This window comes from Hippopotamus amphibius, chromosome 1 (assembly GCF_030028045.1).
Source record: "Hippopotamus amphibius kiboko isolate mHipAmp2 chromosome 1, mHipAmp2.hap2, whole genome shotgun sequence".
Taxonomy (NCBI): domain Eukaryota; kingdom Metazoa; phylum Chordata; class Mammalia; order Artiodactyla; family Hippopotamidae; genus Hippopotamus; species Hippopotamus amphibius.
In genome coordinates, this window is record NC_080186.1 from 1,546,039 (window position 1) to 1,565,294 (window position 19,256).

The following is a 19,256-nucleotide window of genomic DNA, read 5'->3' on the forward strand; positions in this document are numbered from 1 at the left end:
CCCCACGCAGAGCCCTGGGGACAGGCCCTGGTTCTGAGAGAGGAGGGGGCAGAGGGGGCAGGGCCCCGGCCGCTGGCAGCCCCCACTCAAGAACCCAAGAGCCGCCCGGAGGCGCCAGGCCCTGCCCTGCAGGCAGCTGTGCCCACAACGCCCCGCTGTCACCCCCCAGCAGGAAACTGGGGTGCCTAGGAGGCTGGCGGGGGCGGACCCAGAGCCCCGGGCGGGATCGGGCAGGAGCTGGCTCTGACTAAGCCAAGCTCCTCCCGTCCCCCTCCCCCAAGTTGCTGTCTGCTTGTCCTGGGGGGAGCAGGGGAGGCTTCCTGGGTGAGTGGTGGGGGCAGTGCCCAGGCAATTCCTCTGCTGCCCCCCACCCGGCACCCCACGCATCGTAATTCCACCGACAGCGTGGGGGGCAGCGCCCCATGAGTGAGGGGCTGCTACCCTTGTCCTCAGTCCCCAGGGAGGCCCCCTGACCTGCCTGCGCTGTGGGCGCCGGGCCCTGGGTAAGCGCGCCCCTGCCGTTGTGTTCTGGTCAGTCCCTGTTCCTTCCTTCGCCGGGGAACCTCTGCGGATGCCGGCGGGAGGACGGGAGGGAGCCCCACCGCCCTCGGAGAAGCGAGAGAAGTTGGAGAAGACCTGGCAGGGGCGGCGGAGCCAAGCGCTGCACGTGCCCTGCTCCCTTCCTAGAGCCCCAGGGTCCTGGGCCCCGGGCGCCAGGGCAGCAGCAGGCGGCCCCGCCCCAGGGGACAGGAATCTCCCACGGATTCCATCAGCTTCGGGTCACTCAGCACAAGAGGTAATGTTTTCCCTGCCTGAGGCGGTCCTGGTCTCTTCCGTTTTCCTGCCGGTTCAGAGAGCCGCCGGCCACGACTGCTTTAGCAGCAGGTCAAGGGGACCCGGGAAGGGTACGTGCGCTCGGCGCGCCCTGGCCCCCCGGTTCCCCACCCCCCGCCCCTGGTCCTGCGCAGGAGCAGAGGGCAGCCTGGACGGCCGGAGCGGGCCGCGCCCCTCCCCTTGCGCCCCTATTCCCCCCTCAGCGCTCGACCTGCTAGCTTAAGGCGGATCTCAAAACCCAAGGTCAGGCCCCAGGGCCCCGCCCCCCGCGGCGTGGGGAGGGGGCGGGACGCCGGCAAATTCCCTCCGGGGAGCTCCGCCGGAATCAGGGCTTCTGTTGCCTGTCCCCTCCCCCCAGGCAGCCCCAGCACCCACCCTCTGCAAGGTTTGGGGTGCCGGGTGGTAACCTCTCGAGAGCTGGAAACTGCTGTGTTAAACCTCCCTGCATCCCGGGCCCCGAAGGAACCGGACAGAACCTCCCAGGGCGAGCGAAACCCTGTCCCGGGGCAGAGCAGAGAGGCTCGGGCGCCAAGCGGGACCCTCACACCTCCGCCACCGCGCCCAGGAGAGGGGCGTTCCGGGGTGGGGGCGGGGGCGTGGAGAAGGGGGGAAGGCGGCGATCTCTCAAGGGCAACCGTGGGCCCCTTCCAGTCTGGGCACGACCTCTGAGCCCCACCCGCGCAAACGTGGCCCCAAAAGGTGGGCAGCGCTGGGCCCCGCCGGGCGTCTTCCACCCTCCGCTCTCCCTGCCAATCCCACATCAACCCTGGTCGGGGCGCAGGAGTATCTGGCCCCATTGCACAGATGGGGAAACTGAGGCGTAGAGAAGCAACCCTCTCCAGGGTTACGTCAGCGGAGGAGCCGGCAGGACCAAAGGCGATATCTGGTTTCCGGACTAACGGGGTCGGGTGTGCGGGCAGGGACCAAGGTCCAGAGGACGCAGACGAGGGGGGCTTTGTAAACCGAGGTGCGTATCGGGGGCAAGCCGACTGGGGGAGTCTGCCCGGCTACCGGGCGGCCCCGCGGTGTGCTCCGCTCTGGGGCGTCTGGGGACGCGGAGGGCGGCCCCACCCAGAGGCTCCCGGGACTGGGATGCTGGGAAAGCCGCGCGGCTCGCCGTTTTCGTTGTGGCCCGGACCCTGCCCGCGCGCAGCAGGAACCGGGCGCAGGAGGCGGCGGCCGCGTCCACGCAGGCACCGTTCCGGAGCGACCACGGTGCCACCTCTGCCCGGCGGAGCTCTGCCCGCGCGGCAGGGCCAGGGTGCTCGGGGGAACGAAATTGGTCCCCGCGAGCGCGGGCGGGCGGCCCGGGGGTGCGGGCGGCGCGGGGTGAACGCGAGGCTCGGGACCCCCGCACACTGGACGACGGAATTCGTGAGCGGGTCCTGAAAGGTTCCGGGGTGGAGAGAGAAGGCGTGGGAAGCCGATCCCGTTTGCTGCTCTCCGCGGCGAGGCCGGAGCCCGCGCGGCTGCAGGAGCCCCGGGACTGAGCCGCTGAGTCCTGCCAGCTTTGCGCGCCGCGCGGGGACGAGTCGCCGGGGACTTGCTGCGCGTCTTGGGGTGCCGATTTGGGCCAGGATACTGGAGCCAGCTCCCACCTGGCTCAGACCAGGGATTCAAGCCCAGAGCCTCAATCTCTTAAGTTAAAACAAAAACAAAAACAAAAACCCCCTCTCGATTACATCCTCCCACCACATGTGGCAGGTCCCAGGTGCCACTCGCAGGCATCTGCGCTGTTGAGAGGTGGTGGCCCTAGCCAGGACTCCAGGATACTCGCAGAGGAATCACCAGGGCCCTCCCAGGAGGCTGCCCGTCTACAGGAGCCAGCATCCTCCTGCCTGAAAAGGAAGTAGGCTTCTAAACATCGGGGGTTCGTTCCAAATCGGCTCCATGGTTCACATTGCGGGAAGTCTTGGTGGGGAGCGTCCCCAACCCTCTCTGTGACGCACTCCAGAACCAGGGACAGGGTACGGGGGCCGGGAGGCCTCTGCTGTGAGCTGCGCAGGGAACGGCCTTGCCACAGGGCTTCTGAAATCTCTGGGCCAGAAGTCAGGACCTGTGTGCTTCTGGCCTCTAAGCTTACCTGGGTCACAGCTGTCTCTGGGCCTGGGGTAGGGAGAGGGGCCAAAGAAGGTCTGAAACATTAACCCCAGGGTCCCCGGAGGCTCCCGTGGTCCCAGTCTGGGGCTGAGGCGTGGTGCTGGGGCAGCACCCACCCTGGGCCAGTGTGGAGGCCAGTCTGGGGCGGAAAGGGCCCTGTAGGTTCCCCGTGCCCCCACCCCCTTGCTGGACCACACCCCGTTCACCCCAGGCTGTAGGGCCTCTGCATACAGTCCCCACTGGGTCCCCTGCTGGGCGCCGAGACCATCTCCATTTTCTTCCCTGTGCAGTGGGAACCACACGGCTTGCCCCCAAGCACCCCTCGTGGTCTCCTGCCGCTGCTCTAATGGGAGCCACTTCCACCTAGTGTGGGCAGAATGTGCCCAGAGAGCGAGACCCCCACGGGTCTGACTCCGGTTGGGGGTGGGGAGAGGACTGGTGGTCTGGATCCCCTCCTGGAGCAAGTCCGATTTCTGAGAGGAACCGCGAGTGTAAATTAAGGGAGCCTGCTTTTATTCTTTCAGCTACTTTCTTCTGAGCAGAAAGCGGAGGGTGGACAAAACTTGACCTGGAACCCGATGGAGCCGGGAGACTGAATGCCTGGAGCCCGTGGCCAAGTTCAGCGAGCCCAGAGGGAACGTGGAGGCCAGCAGAGGAACCCCGCCGGGTCAGGGCATCCGCTCGTCTGCTGTGTGTCCCCACCCCGCGGCTGCAGTGGGCTCGCTGGGCCTGCCGGCTCCGACCCTGCACCTCCAGGCACACAGACCTCACCGTGCGGACCTCCTCTCCAGAGGCCCGGCCTTCTCGAGTCGACACGGGTCCCTTCCTGGCCGAGCACAGGCACCCTCTAGTCCCACAGTGTGGACGCTGGGAGTGCACGATGCCCCAGCGTGGTTTATTACAAATGGGCCAAGGAGGCTCCCCGCAGCCCTGCAGGACCCACTTCACTTGCTCTCTCGAAGCCCAGCCTTTTCCCAAAGGAGTTCGTCTGGTCTTGGGTCTCCAGCCACACCTCCTTGCTTGCTGGGGAGGCTGGGAGTGCGCTGAGCTCTGGCCTGAGGCAGGATTCTAGATCGCGGCAGAAGTTGGTGGTAAAAGTCGCCCTCCCACCCCCTAGACCCCGGCACCGAAGTCTGCTCCCAAACTCCGAAGGGTGTAGAGCACATCACTGCGGTCAACCCACACCTCACCAGGCTTGGACAGTGTGATGGGGACAGAAGCCCCTGAGGAGGGCACCACGGACGGGGTGGGTGGTACTTCCACACCCCACCCCCGTGCAGGGTCCCCAAGTCCCAGCATCAGCCTGGCCACGAGAATTCCCGAAGCTTACCTCAGCCTGAAAACAGCTTTTAAACCTTTTCCTGCCATTGAAATGGAAAGTGCCCTATTCTGTCTGAGCCCCCACTGGCCCGGCCTGTTTCCTCAGGTGGGGGGTGGGGGTGGAGGACGCAGAGCTGGGCCCGGGAGGACCAGCGTCTGATTTCCCCTGCTCCCCCCTTTCCCTCTTCAGGACTCTCCCTGAGGCCTGGCCTGCTCTCCGTCAGGTCTAAGTCTCGCCACGCGGGGGCAGGGCCTGGTCAGGCCAGGACCCAAGCTCGGCCAGGGCCACGGCCTTGGGGACGGCCTGCCCGGGGTTCTCGAGCTGAGCTGATGGGCTGATTGGAGAGAGCACCCTGGGGGTGTCAGCACCTCAGCCGTCTCCCTGGCCATCCTTGATCACTAGCTTACCCCTCCCCAGGCAGGTGCTGAGCTCTAGTCCTCCCCACCCTCCAGGACCCCAGGGGACAGCGGGCAAGAGACAGCACGGCCAGGCCCTCTCCCCAGGATGACTACCCTCCTCCCCCGGGCCTGGCAAGGGTGTGGTCCCTGAGTCTGGAGGGTGCTCCACAATTTTAATCACCTCCTGAGCTGAGGGAGGGAGCGTGGAGAGGGCCTGATGAGCCGGGGCACCCCCAGAAGAGGCCGGGCCTTCCTGACCTTGGGTCCTGCTGGTCCTCCAGGGTGGGAGAAGCAGGGTTAAGCTGGTGGTCAGGGCGGGGAAGGGACACCCTCTGCAGATGGGCGTGCTTCACAGGAGCCACTGAATGCCCCCCAGCCCTCAAACCTAACCTGGCTGGGAGAAACTGGGGTGCCGAGGTAGGAGGGTGACCTTGTGCTCGTGTTTTCTCTGGCCAGCGCCCCAGCCTGGTTCTGCTTCCCGCTGGAGCCTGCCACGGCTGGGTGAGGCAGGCAGCCCCAGAGCTAGGGGCTCCGGCTCCCTTTCTTCCTCTCCCAGCGACCCCCCCAGGCACACACCCGGAGCAAGAGAGGGGTCTGAGCCTATGAGGACCTGCAGCCATGCCCTAGCCTCCCGCGGGGATTCCTCTCCAAGCCCCCCGAGGGCCTGGCAGCAAGGCCTAGGGACCCTCTGAGCCAAGCGTTTCTCTGCGCAGCCAGTCCCTGAGGAAAGATGGCCAGGGCGTGGGACGGGCCAGGGGGAGGGGGCGAGCGACAGGCCCTCCTCGGAAGGCGGAAGGCGGCGGCCCGGGAGACTGAGCTGCTGAATTCGGCGCCGCCACCGCGGGCAACACTCACCGAGGGCCGGAAACAACAGAGGCGGCGGCCAGTGGGCACCAGAGCCGGGCAGAGAGCGCCTTCTCCGTCCGGGGCGGCGAGCGGGCGCAAGAACGGACACCCCCAGCAGTGGGGGCTCCGTCGGGGCTCGAATCCCGGCAGCGAAACGGCTGAGCACTGCGGAGAGACCAGGGCGGAAGGCCCGGCGCACCGCCGCTGCTGGCTTTTGACAAGCCGGGCTCCGTCGGGCTTTTCCTCTGGGGTAGCGTGGGCCATGCGCCCCTTACCACCGGGGCGCCTCTGCTAGGACCCCGGGGTCTCGGGGGTAGCTCCTTGGACACTGCCAGGTCACCTCTCTTATGGCAAAGGCGCGGGGTTCCAAATGTAGGTCCCAGCGGAGGCGCCGCTGGTCTCACTGCACGACAAAGGGGAGGGGCAGGGCCCGGAGCCCACCCTGGGGCGGCAGAGACCCCCGCACCGCGCACACGGCCGCTCCCGGCTCAGGCTGCCTCTGCGGCGGCTGCAAGTCCCGCGGCCTGGCACAACCCTGGTGCTTGAAAGGGCGCGGGGGTCAGCGCCTCCGTTTGCTGCCAGTACATTCTCGCATCCCAGACAACTCGAATGAGCAATTCTCACCGTCCCCTCCAGGCCCCTGGGCCCGGACGCCGGCCTGCGCCCAGCCTGTCCCTCCGCCGCCGCACCTCCGAAGCCGGGGGCTGCGGGGCAGAAGAAACACCCAGTCGGCTGCCGCCCGCGCTCCGGCACCTGCTGCTCCGCCGGCTCTCCCGCCCGAGACGCACCTGGGCCGTGCGAGGCAGGGGGACGTGTCCCCAGAGGCTCCGGGCGCTCGAGGCGGCCCAGCTCGGGCGCTCGCGCCGCTGGGTACTCACCTGGGGAGCGGAGGCAGGAGAGCGCGGGCCCGCCCGAGGGCGGCGAGGTGCCGGGCGCCCGGCGCTGGCACGGCTGCCCCGGCGCCGCCTCCCCAGGGCCCCGCGCGCTGCGGGTCCGAGTCCCGGCCGCCGGCCCGGTCGGCGGCGGAGCGCGGAGCTGGCGGCGCTGCCGCTGTTGTTTCTGAGCCGCGAAGCCCGAAGCTGGAGCGGTTGGGTGGGGGCGAAGGGGAGGAGGCGGGGGCCGGGGAGGCCCGAGGGGGGCGGCGGGGCCCCCGAAGGGGGCTTCGGAGGAGCCGGGTTCGGGCGATCGCGGGCCGGGGGCAGGGGCGGAGCGGGGAGCCGGGAGGAGAGCGGGCCGGGGCGACGGCAAACGCAAAGCTTTTTAATGAGTGAGAAAACGCAGTAAAACGGAGCAAAAGCAGCCAGACCCGCGTCCGGACTGTCGGCGCGTGTGCCCCCACATCCGAGGAAGCCTGGAGCGCAGACGCCGCCGCCACTCCATCTTCGGCCCCGGCTGGGGCGGGAGCAGCCGCGCGCGCCGCGACGCAGGGGAAGGGGGGGGGGGGTTAGTCACCTCGCCTCCGGGGCCACCTGGGTCCTTTTAAAGTGTCCGGGGTGCGGGCCCCGGGCGGGAGCGCCGAGCACGGAATGTTTTCTTAAAGGGCCAGTTCCGAGCTGCGCTGCAAAGGGGAGGGGGGGGAGGGAGGGGGCGGGGGGGGAGAGATCGGGGAGGTGAAGACCGGGAAGGCCGAGGAGAGCCCCCCAATCCCGCGCCGAGGAGGCGGCGGCGGCGGCGCGCGACGATGAGGATGGCGAACACATTGCAAAGTTTTTTTGGCCCCGGCGAGGGGTGTCAGATTGAGCGCTCTGTGCGCATGTGCGAAGGTGTCCAAACTGACAATGCTGGGGAGATGAAGATAGTGTGTGGCTGCTTCTGGACTCAAGGAGGAGGAGAGAGATTCCGCGAGCCGACACCATGCGATCCAAGGCGAGGGCGAGGAAGCTAGCCAAAAGTAAGTCTCCCGCGCTCGGCCGCGCCGCGCCGCCGGGCCCCGGGCCGCGCGGGGCCGGGGCGCCCGGGCCAGGGGGTGCGCGTCGGGGCGCGGCCGGCGCGCCTCGGGCTCTCGGCCCCCGGGTCGGCCGCGCGGCCCGGGGGCTGCTCCGCCTCCCGCGCTCCGGGGCGGCCGGGCTCGGCGCGGAGGCTCGGGGCGCCCGGGCCGCGCGCTCCCCGAGGGCGCCGGCCCCCTCCTCGCCGAACCCCCTCCCCCCCACCCCCCACCCCCCCCCAGTGTCAGGCGCTCGGGCCCGGGAACCCGAGGCGCGCGGTGGGGGCCGGGGAGGGGGGCGGAGGGGGAGGGCCGGGGGTGGCGGGGAGCGAAAAGCGAAAGTTAGCGAAAAGTTGACGAAAGGGGAGAGCAACTTTTCCGCCTGGCTCGCGCTGCCTCCCTCTCCGAGTGGCTCTCAGCCCTGGTCAAATCATATTCCGGGCTCCTGGAATAGTGGGCGCTAGAGCACCGCCTTTGGCGTCCGCCAGCCGGGCGCAGAGGAGGGAGACCCCGAGCCGGGGAGGGGGCGGAGGAGGGGGCGCGGGCCGGCGCCCACCCGGGCCCGCGGGCGCGAGGGCGGCGGCGGCGACGGCAGGACGGCCGCAGCCGCCGGGGCCGCAAGATGGAGCCGCTTCCCGGGGCTTTGGGACTGCGGTCGTGAAGTCGCTTCCCGGCCGGTGCCCCGCGCGGCGGCGGGCGCTCCTCCGCGACTCCGGCGGCCCCGCGCGGCCGCCCCGGCGCTGCTGTCCGCGGCAGGAAGGGCCCCGCCGGGCCGGCCTTCCTCCCCCGCGCCGCCGCCGCCGCCGACCCCGGTCGGCCCCGCTCGGACCCTCCCGCGCCCCCGCTCGCCTGGCACGGCTCCGAAGCCCGGCGGCGACAGGGCTGCCCCCGGCGAGACGGCCCCGGTCCCCGGTCTTACTTTCTCTTTCGCTCCGTCTCGGGCCGAGCCCCGGGCTCCGCGCGCCCAGCCCGCCGCCGGCCGGGTCCTCGCCGCCGGCCGGGTGCGCTCGCCGCCCGCCCCGCCGCGCCCGGGGCCGCCCGCGCGCCCTCCGCGCCCCGGCCGCCGGCGCCATCCGCTGCCGGGCCCGCGGGCCGCGGCCCGAGAGGCGGGCAGGTGGGGGCGGCGGCGGCGCCGCGGCCCGGCGAGCGCGGCTCCTGAAGCCCGGCCGCGGCCCCGGCTGCAGCGAAGCGGCGAGCGCCGCCCGGAGCGTCCTCGGCGGCCCCCGCTCTCGCCGCCCCCTCCGCCGCAGCCGCCCGCCCAGCCGCAGAAGGGGGCGGCCGGCCTGCTTCCCCTTGGGGACCCCCGCCGGACCACCGGGCCCACCGCTCCGCTGCTCCTGGGCCCGACTCTGCCCGGCCGGGCCGCGCGGCACCCAGGCCCGAGCCCCCAGGCGCGAGCCCCGGGGGGCGCGGACCTCGCGGCGGCTTTCCGAAGCAGTTCCCCGCTCTGGGCCCGGCGCTCGGCCGGCCCGGCGGCCGCCGCCCCCTCCCCGGCCGCAGGCCGCGCGTCGGGCCCGCGGGGGGGAAAAGCAGCTCCCGGCTTCCGCGGGACGCCCCTGGACTCCGCCCGCGGCCGCCCGGGGCCCCTCGCCGCAGCGCCCGTCTCCAGCCAGTGCCCTCTGCCCGGTGCTCGTGGCCTCGGCCTCCCCGGCCTCCCGCGACCTCTGGCCCCTCTTGGTGCGAACGAGGCCCCGCGTTCGGAGGCTGCTGCGCGGGCCGAGCGCGCGCTACCTGCCCGCCGGCGGCGGGCGCCTGGAGTAAGCGTGTTCGTGTGCGTGCCGGCGTCTGTCTGTGCGCCGCGGGTCGGCTCAGTGACTCGGCTCCCCGGCGGCAGGCTGCCCGGGTCAGGCTCTCCCCGAGGAAGGGCCCGAAGCTGGAGCGAGAAAGTGGAAAGCGGCCGAGTTCTCGCCGGGCCTTCGCCGCAAGCGAGCGGCCGGCTCGGGGCGCTTGGCGCGCCCGCGCAAACTTGCGAGCGTCCCACGCCCGCCGGCCGCCGGCCTGGCCCGCAGCTCTCTGTCAGCTCCACGCCAGCCAGGTGGGGAAGGTGCCCGGCCTGGCCCTGCTCAGGCCTAGAACGGGTGCCTGGCAGCGACCTGCAGTCTGCTTTAGAGGCCAGAGAGCTTGACCCAAGGGTAGGGCAGAGCACGGGTTTCCTTTTCCTGGGAGTCATTATTGAGAAAAAGCCAGCGCAGAGCAGGTCTGTCAGGCCCAAACCTAGCTGGGGCCACTCGGGAGAGAGCTCTGGGAACCCCTCCCGGCTGGGCCCTGCAGTCAGGACAGCTGCCCCAGCCCTCCCCAAGAAGGTGGCCCAGGCAGGCACGGGACCTCGCTGCCTGCCCAACACAGCACTGGATCCGCTGAGAAATTTCATTCCTTTGGACAATATTTTAAGCAGATGTGGACATCCCTGGGGACCTGACTCCGTTACCTGAATCCAAGACACTGGGGCAGCCCCAGTGCCACCAACAGAACCTCTTCCTCCAGGCCAGGGTCAGGGGGCTTGGGAGAAGCGAAAGAGGTCATGGATCCAAGGCCAGTGTGTAGGGCTGGGCTGTGCCTGCAGCCATGTGCTGGGCCTGGAGGGACAGCCAGGTGGAGGAGGGGGGAGTGGGTGGGGGAGTTTGACCCCATGATTCAGAGCTTGGGGGGCTGCCCCAGAGGGTGCATCTGGGGCTTTAATTTTGTGTTTCCCCAGGACCCCAGGCTCTGCTGCTGGGCCTGCATTGCTGGCTGAGTTGGTAGCACCTTTGGGGCCCACACTGGGGACTCTGAGTTGAGCTTGCAAGGCCAGAGGCCACTGGGGCACTCAGGCCAGGGCTACAGATCAGCTGTGGGAAAACTCCCCATCACAAGCGGAGCCTGGGAAGCCTGAGCAGGGTGAGGACAGGTCAGGGCCAGGGTCCCCTCACACGTGGCTAGGCGTCACTGGCCTTGGGGGTGGGGGGGGAAGAGGCCGTCCCTGCCCTACATTTAAAAATGAAATGCGGCAGGGAAGCTTCGTGTTTCTACCGCTGCTGGGAGCCAGGTGGGCAGGTAGGGGGTCAGCACAGCCATCTTCCCCTCCTCCCTCTTCATAGCACATAGGGACCCTGTGTGAGGAAAGATGTGACCCAGAAACTGTGTCCAGCCAGGGCCCTCATGGGGACACCGCTGAGGCCTGGTGCCCACGGAGTTGACAGACCCCAGAGTCCTGGACACTGCGTATTTCAGGCCTGGGGAGAGTTTCCTCCAGACAGCTGCCAGCTGCCACTTAGCCCCTGGGGTGAGGGTGGGGGTGCCACCTCTGCTAGCTGGAGCTTTCTGTGTGCCTTGGAGACTGATGTGTGTTACGGGGTGGGGGGAGGCTGGCTGCAGGCTGAGCTCCCAGCAGAAACAGGCCAGGCTCCCGCTCTGCTGGGCCCAGCCTTTTCCCACCCTCCGGGGGAGGCCTGCCCCTTCCACCCATCCTCTCCCAGGAGCCGGGACAGCAGTCTCCCGTCTGGACGCCTGGTAGGGCAGCAGCGCCAGGAAATGTCCAGCCGGAGTCTGGCGGCTCGCCCCGCTTCGGGCGAAATCACGGAGGCCCCGGTGGAAGGGCGGGGTGCAGAGCTGGCGGCCAAGGCCAGGTGCCCCGTGGCGGTGCGCGGATGGCCCAGGGGCTCTGGCTTGCCATAGGCCCCGCGGGGGTGCCAGGGTGCTGAGGCCCACGGGAGGGGGGGATGCCTGTTCACGGAGTGATCTCCTGATGGGTTCCCTGGGGGAAGGGAACCCACTGCGCCCTGGGGTCCCCAGTGCCCCCACGCTGCTCAGGGCCTCCCTGCTGCTCTTGTTGGCCGCTGGCCTGGAGCAGGTGCGGTCTGGTCCTCTTCCTCCCTCCCGGCCCGCGGCCCCTGCGCACAGGACATCTCCCTTCTGGGCAGAGCACAGGGAAGGGGACCCAGTCCCCGCTTCTGTTGCGAGGCCTGGAGCAGGCAGTGGGGCCGGCCCGGGGGGCCCATCAACGAGCCCCTGGGGGAGGTGCGCCAGCTCGCTGGGCCGCCCTGGGCACGATTAGCCCCCTGTTTTATTCAATTAGGAGGCAATTAGGGGTCCTTGGGGGCTGGGCTGGTAATTAAGCTGACGTATAATTAGAGTTTCAACAAAAATTATCCAGGATTAAAAATCTTGTGAATAATTTCGTTTAAAAATTTCAAATAGCGTTAAAAACAATTTATCAGGTTTTGAATCAAACCCGTGTAACAAGTCTTGGGCTCTGCAGCTTGCCTTGCCGGCGCAGGAGGACGCGAAGCAGCCTGGGCGGCGTCCCCGCGCGGCAAGAAACTTCTCGAGGTGGAGGGAGCCGGCTGGACCTCGCGGCGGGGGCCGCCCGGGGCTCCAGACCCCGCGGGCCGGGGCGGGGCGCGGGGCCTGGGGACCCCTGGCCGAGCGGACGGTCGACCCGGCTCGGTGGTCTCCGCGCACGGCGTCGCGGCGGGAGCAGCGCCCGCGTCTACACTGCGCAGCGGGTCCGCGTCGGTGTGTGCGCCCCGGGTCCCGGCCCAGCCCTCCCCTTCCAGGGCCGCAGTCCGGCCCCAGGGGTCTCCGCCTCCCCGGGCTCCCTGGACCGAGAAGGGCGGGCTCCACGCCCTCCCCGACTGCTGACCCTCGCCCAGACTCTGCGGGCTGCAGGCCGCGTGCGCTTCCAAGTCGCTTCGCTGACCTGGGCCCGGAGAGACGCGGGAGCGCTCCCGGAAGGCTGGGTCTCAGTCGGGCCGGTGCGGAAAACCCAGGCGGGGGTGGGGGTTCGTCCTTCCAGGAGCGACCCCTGCCTTTCCCGGAACTTGGCGCTGGGGCCGTGCACTCCCGCGCGCACCTGCGGGGAGGCCCCGAGCCGGCTGCAGCCTGAGCCGCTGCCCCTGTTTCTGCACCGCGGCAGCCTCAGGGGGATGGTCCCCGCAAAGGCGCCCATGGTCCACTTGGGAGACGTGACCCACACCCTTTCACTGACCCGAGAAGGATAAAGTGTGGCTAGCTGGTACCACCTTTCACGGTAAGGAACCCAGGGCACAGAGAGGTCAAATAACCCGACAAGGTCACACAGCCAGTTCATGGTGACACTGAATGTCACTTAAATAAAGGCCTCCAGGGTTTCTTATTTAGCACCCCGCCCCCCACCAGGGCACTGCAGGCTGCAGTTAATTCTAAGGATTTTATTTAGTGTTTTTAACATTTCAGATTTTAAGCATTTTCCCAGGGCCAGTGGTGAGCTTGTAACAGGTCTATTCTTAAAAAGCAAATAAGACATCCATGTGCTTACAGCTTGTGAATGCAACTGGCTACCTTTGCACTCGGCCTCCTTCAGACTGGATTCTTTCTCTGCCCGGGACTGGACGCTTCCACTCTGCTCTCCCCACGCAGGCTGGGCAGAGGCCTTGCCTGGGGGGTCTCCAGCCCCGGCTCTGGGTGTCCTCTCCCAAGGACAGGTGCAGGATAGCTGGAGTGCTGACCAGGGGTTGGCCCTGTCTATACCCGGCTGCTGCCTTTCACCTGAGCCAACACAGGAGGCGTAGGACCCGCAGGCTCACCTCCCACCCCCACCCCAAATCTGGAGAGAAATAATCCCATCCCCTCCCCCCAGGGAGAGGCGGAGCTGTGACCGTGGACCTGACCCACAGGGTGGAGGAGCTGGCAGCAGCCGTTGCAGGTCCAGCCTGGAATCGGCCGCTGTTCTTCAAGTCTGGGCACCTCACAGGCTCCAGCCAGGGCCACGGTGGCCATTCCAGGCCGGACGGTGCTCCCAAGCTCCCGGGGCAGCGGGGGTGGCCTCTTCTATTCTGACCACTCTCCTCTCTCCGGGTTTCGCCGTCCAATCTTCCTCGGTCTGGAGGCGCTCTGGCCAGGCTGGCGGCCTCTCCCTGGACTCCGAGGAACAATGCCCTGCGGCCGCAGATAGGAGTGCTCCGGCCCCAGATACATATTTGTTTAATAGTTAACATTCTGCGAGAAAAAAAAAAAAAAAAGGAAGAAAGTCAGATTCTGGTGAGGGCTTTGCTTATTTTATATCCACTATAACTATTTCTGTCCATGAAAATTGGCTTAATTATATCAATGGAATGTTTCTTTTTCAATTCTGTATGCAATTAGTCCATCTTGCCGGCTGCAATTTATTTTAATAAAAAAATAAACCAGTGGTGTGTTCAGTTCCTCGTCCCCTGGGGACAAATGCGATTGGTGTGTTTAATTTCATTAACTACAATGCGGCCTACTGGAAAAATGTATAAAATCAGCTTTATACAGCTTAAACACTGGCATTTGAAACAAATCATTATTGCATTAGCTGTCACACTGGTAATTCTAGAATCTAAGGAAAAAAATATATTATGGCTGTTTGTATAACCCTTTGCAAATGCACTGTTAAAATAATTTATAATCATTTTAAAACATGGCTGGGTCCTGGTGAATATTTTATCTCCTCCAAATAAGGCTCCGCGTTACCCCGTGCACGTTTTTCCATCTGACACGAGTGACATTCTCAACCCCAAATAGGCATCTTTCAGGGTGGAGATAGTGGAGCCTGTCTTTAAACAACTCTGATGAGGGTCAGAGCCCTTTTTCGTTCTGGCCTGACCCTGCCCTTGAGGCAGAAGGGTTGACTGCAGCGACAGGCTCCTCTGAAATTCGCCTCGGGGCAGAGGGGCCCCAAGATGCTGCAGAGCCCTCTGGTACCCAGCCTTCCCCTCCAGGCCCCTCCGCCCCCGGGGTGGGAGGAGAGGCCCACAAACAGGCTTTACAGGCGTGGGAGCAGAACCCCCTCTCCAGCCCTCCCATCCCCCACTGCAGTGGCCAGTGTTCCCAGGCTCAGACTTGGGGACGCGAGGGCAGCTCTTGCTCTGCCCATCTCCGAAAAGAGAACCAGTCACCCCGAATACCCGCTTTCTGAACCCGATGTGAGGATTCTGCAAAATGAACCAGGTTAGGAAATTCCCCAGACTTGTGCCGCTCCTCTGCGGGCCACGCGCTTCCGGGAAGGTGTGTGCCTTGGGTCTGCACCCCGTCCAGCGTGGGGGCGTGAAGGGGGTGACCCTGGGGTTCGTGTCGGGAGCCGCATTACCCATGCACGTGCTGGCGCAGCCTGAGCGGCTCTGGGGATAGGAGGCAGGTGATGGAGGATGCTAGCTCCTCGCTCCCGCAGGTGGTGGCTGGAGATGCTCAGACGCCTCTGTGGGGAGGGAGGTGGGCAAAGTGCGGGCCTCCTCTGACTGGCCGCCTCCTGGTTCTGAGATGCTCTTCAAGGAGACCAGAGTCGTGCCCTGAGGCCCTTGCTCCCCCAGCTGGGGGTGGGGAGGGGCAGGACACACTGGCTCGGCCTCCGAGCCCAATGCCATTGTCCCTGTGCTGGCGCCACGGGCTTCCTCTGGGGGTGTGTCTCCATCTCGGCCCCAGGTAGAGCCAAAGGGCGTTCACAGGAATAAAAGACCCCAGGCGGCTGGGTTGGAGGCCGGGCACCAGGGCTGCTGTCCTGCTGGTGTGGGAGGAGAGGGGTTCTTGGGACACGTGGGGGTTTCCTAGGAAGATTCCAGAAACGTACTTGGGCACTTGTGGCCACATTGAGATCTATCACCGTGCCCCTTAGCCTCCTGACGCCCCCGGGTGGATTTAGGTGGATTCGATTTTTGACATAAAATTTATATTCCGTGATGAATTTTGACGTGGGGTGATGGTGAGGCATGAGGGGGACCCTAGCACCTCCTCTTTGGGTCTGAAGCCCCCTCCTGTTTCTCATGGGGGTTGCTGGAGGGGCTGGGCCAGAAGGGCCCAGGTCGGGTCTCCTGAGACCCCTGGCTCTGGGGACCAGGCCATGTCACCGTGGCTCCGTGAGCCCAGGGTGGTCACCAGGCATGAGGTCTGCTTTTCAGTGTCTGCCGAGTTGAGAAATGAGTGGCTTTGTCCACTTTCCTACTTTAGAAAGACTAGCAGCGCTAGATGCTTGGTGCAAACAAATATCAAGGCAACACCCGCAGGCCTCCTGGACGCTACTCCTGAGGCCACGCGGGGGCCTCACCCCAGAGCTGGCCCGCGGGACGGGCTTGGCAGGACATGGTCCTCAGGCCCCAGAGCCCGCACCCTGTCCGCTCTGACTCTGGGCTGGGCTGTGTCCCCCTCTTGACCTCCACGCCTTCCTTGGCACAGGACTACCGGACTCTCGCCTTTGAAGCTGGGGAAGGGGGTGCCGTCTGAGAGAGTGAAAGTGAGTTGTGACTCAGTCAAGGGGCTGCAGGGTGTGGACAGATGGGCACGTGGCCTTGTGTACTTCCTCCCTGGCCACAGGCGGGGCTGACCGCACAGAGGTTCTGGAAGGGAGCATGGCGTTTGAGGGGGTGATTCTGCCTGGGAGGTCAGGGTCCTCGGGCCGGGCGGGGCTGAGTCAGGACACCGCTCCAGGCAGACAGGCAGTCAGATGCAAGTGTCGCTTTCACCTCCTGGGGCTGCTCGGGAAGATACTCTGTTGCTCTGCGGAGGCCGTTCAGGACCAGAGCAGAGCATCCCCTGTGCTGCTTTGACTCCAGCGTCCAGCTCAGCCAGGAGATACAGCATGGGTCCTTAGCGCGTGATTTTATTTTCAAACCGGGAGCACAGGCGCTGGGGGCTGGCCCCTGGCGTCCAGCCGGGCCCCTCCCTCCAGCCGCCCTCCCGGCCCCCCAGCCACACTAAGCCTTGTCCATCCTCACGTCTACCTTCGGGGTTTCAACAGCTGGTGGCATCTGCCGGGTCTTTTCCCACCAGAGGCCTCCCACGTCCTGCAGGGCCAGGCCCTCTGTTTGTTTTGGCTGCCCTGTCTCCTCGGTCCGTTCTTCCCCGCATGTTGTCTGTGGGCCTACTGTGTGCTGGGCTCTGAGTCGCGCCTGAGGGTCCTGGACAGCTGCGGGTGCTTGCCCGGGGCGGCCCCCCGGGAGGGAGGTGCGGTGACATCACCTCACCTGGGCAGTGTGGCGAGTCCCGGCAGTCACAGATGCCCTCCCGAAGCTCGGTCCTCGCCGGCCAGCAGGCAGGGCCCCGGGGGCCGGGCCTCCGGGCGCAGACTGTTCGGAAGTGGAGCGAGCCCGCGCGTGTGGAGACCCCCAGCTCTCGGGCCTCGTGAGCCTTGGCTCTGTGCTGTCGGAGGGGTTGCTGGACCCCCAACCAACGACTCTCCTCCGCGTTAGACAGGCCAGAAGCGGGGGGAGGGAGGGAGGGAGGCCAGAGAGGTTTCCACAGCTGTCACTGCTTCCCTGGGAGCCCTCGGCCCTGACGTTCAGTGGCTCACGTGAAATTTGTGCAGCGTTTCTCTGGTAGCAGCGGCAGGCCGGGCGCTGCCTGTGCTTCAGCCCGGGAGGGAGATGCCTGCGTCAACCAGGGATGGGCGGGGGCTGAATAGGACCCGGAACCTTTCCTGGGCACAGTGCACGCCCGCGTCTGTGCTCGGGTCGCTATTATGCCAAGACGTGGATGTCCAGAGCAGACGCCCATCCAGGCGGCTCTGTCTGGCTGCATCTCCGAGGGGAAGGGGCGGGCGTTTAAAAACGCGCAGACGTTTGTATCTGCTCAGTGGGCTGTGACAGCCTCTTCAGAGAGGCCTGGTCACATCGGTCCTTAAAACATTGAAACAAAGACTGAACATCACGCTCGCTGGAGGAGCCCGCGTGCTGACCGCAGGAGAGCCCTGGGGTCCCTCCTCCGTCCCTGGCGCAGCCGAGCCGGGGCCCCTGTCACTTCCTGGCACCTTTTTGCCGTCAGATGACGCTTCCTCATGAAGGTTCAGAGTGAGGCTACGTCCCCAGAATTCATATTTTTGCCTCGCAGGCCGCTTCCGCCCCAGGAAGGCAAGAGGTTGAGGTCCTCCCGGTGCTGGGATCAGCGTTGCTGGCCTCTGCTGCCCTGACGGCCTTTCCCAGCCCCCACATTCAGACATGGCTGTGGGTCACCCCTCTCCCCGCGCGCTGCCCCGCTGGCATCAGGGTTAGATCGAAGGGACGTCTGGGTACTGTTTCTGGGGTGTCAGTGAGGAGGCGAACGCCGGGCTGCCTGCAGGCCCCCGGGTCCCTTTCGGGAGGGAGCTTGTGACACAGAGAACGTCGATCCCTCGGGAAACATCGAGCTGCTCGGGGCTGTGGCCGTCGGCGTGGGGCATGGGCCGTGCCACCTTCCTCTTCGCTGCCACCTGCCCGTCCCGGGATGCCTCCCTGGGAAGCCTGGCCTTCTTTGCCAATCACTCTCAGCTCGTTCCTGGAAAAGCCAGTGCATTCTTGAACTGCCTGAAAGCCAGGGAGTGTTTTGCTGGCCAGAACTGATGCAGCTCGAGGGAGACGCGGCCCCTGACGTACACCCTTCATCTGGGCAGCGGGCTGCGGTGGCCTCCGGGGAGCGTGCGGACACGTCCACGCGTGTGCTGCATGTGCACGTGTATGCGGGCACGTGTGGGCAAGCCTGGGTCTGCTGTCTGAACGAGACACACCCTCAGGCCATGCCTTTTCATCACCGCATTGCACCTCCCTGCCCACTTGTGCTTCGCAAAGACCCCCTCACTTTCGCTGCCCCCGACGGCGCCTCGTTCCCCACGGCATCTGGAATGGGGGCTGCGGCAGCCAGGCCTCCCAGCCCAGAGCCCTTTGCAGCTGGTTGTTGTGTGAGCAGAGCCGGGAGAAGTTCAAAGGTGCAGAGAAGCCGATGGGCGAGCACTTTCCTGCAGTTTATAACCCCCTAGAAGAAACAAAGAGGAGCGGGGGCTGTTTAGATAATCCCGGGCCCTAGCGCTCACATTTAGAAAAATTAGGCCCTCTTGAAAAATTACAGAATTATGCTGCCAGTGTCAGGTTCCGAGATAATGATGTGTCTGTGTGCGAAAATATTAAATTGCAATAACACGCCCGTGAGTACCTCTCTGAATAGGGTATTCAGTTCCCAGCTTGGGCTGAACATAAAGCTTGTGACTGACAGAATACAAATGGTGCCATAAAACACGGGGGGTTTACAGCCGGGCTCCGTCTCTCTGACCGGCTCCTCCATCTCAGCCCATCCAGCCATCCTTTTCTTTAATGAAACAGCCCGACCACGTGGCTAATTATTTATTTATCTTGTTAGCAGGAGGAAAAGCTATCAGAGACAGATCAATTTTTCCCTGGAAGTGATTTGACGTGACTTTAAAAATAAGCCCCACGACAGGATGCCAGGCGCTGTCCTCCGACCTCCTGAAGTCCACGCCGTCCACTCCGCCGACGTCGGTTGCGAAAGCATCCGCCAGCCGCTGCTCCAGCTGAGCTGAGGCAGCCTTGCGCCCGCCCTGTGCCCCTTCCAACGGGGGGTCTTCTCACAGGTTTCCGTCCAGAGGAACGGGGGTCCCCGGCTTCTTCTGGGCAAATGAAATCAGAGCAGCAACAAGTAACTCTGGGCTGATGGGAGGTTTCTCCTGTTTCCCCGGAGCCCGTGGAGACGTGGCATCTCTGACAATTAGCCGGGTGAGATGGGGGGCCCGCATCCCCGATGCTCAGCTGGCCCTTGCGTGTTTACCGAGCGCGTGTATGCAGGAGTGTGTCCCTGGGCGCGGGGTGGGGGGAGTTTCGGTGGCCGCACGTTTGGCTGAGTGTCCTTATGAACAAAAGGGCTAAAAAAAAAACCCAGTGGAAAGTAAGAGTGCTCAGAAACCCCGGGGCAGATCTCCGGCCCAAGGGGGGCTCTCGTTTCACGGCTGGGAGTCAGACTCGCAAAGTGAAGGGGCCCCGAGTCTTAACTTTCTCTCCATCGAAGGTGTTAATCTCACTTTCCGAAGGTTAGATAAAGCAGCTCGAGGTTGCTGGTGCTTCTCCAATCTCATCTGTTAGTGGTGGCGGCGGCTCGGGGC

General features: G+C 65.7%; 1 protein-coding gene across 1 annotated transcript in view; it reads left to right on the forward strand.

Annotated features, from left to right (window-relative positions):
- Nucleotides 1–7,196: 7,196 nt before the first annotated feature.
- PRDM16 (PR/SET domain 16) overlaps nt 7,197–19,256 on the forward strand; it is a 315,585-nt gene continuing 303,525 nt past the window's right edge. Inside the window, exon 1 of the mRNA XM_057750442.1 lies at nt 7,197–7,390. Coding sequence (XP_057606425.1) covers nt 7,354–7,390 — 37 coding nt within the window. The 5' untranslated portion in view covers nt 7,197–7,353. The remainder of the gene's footprint in view (nt 7,391–19,256) is intronic.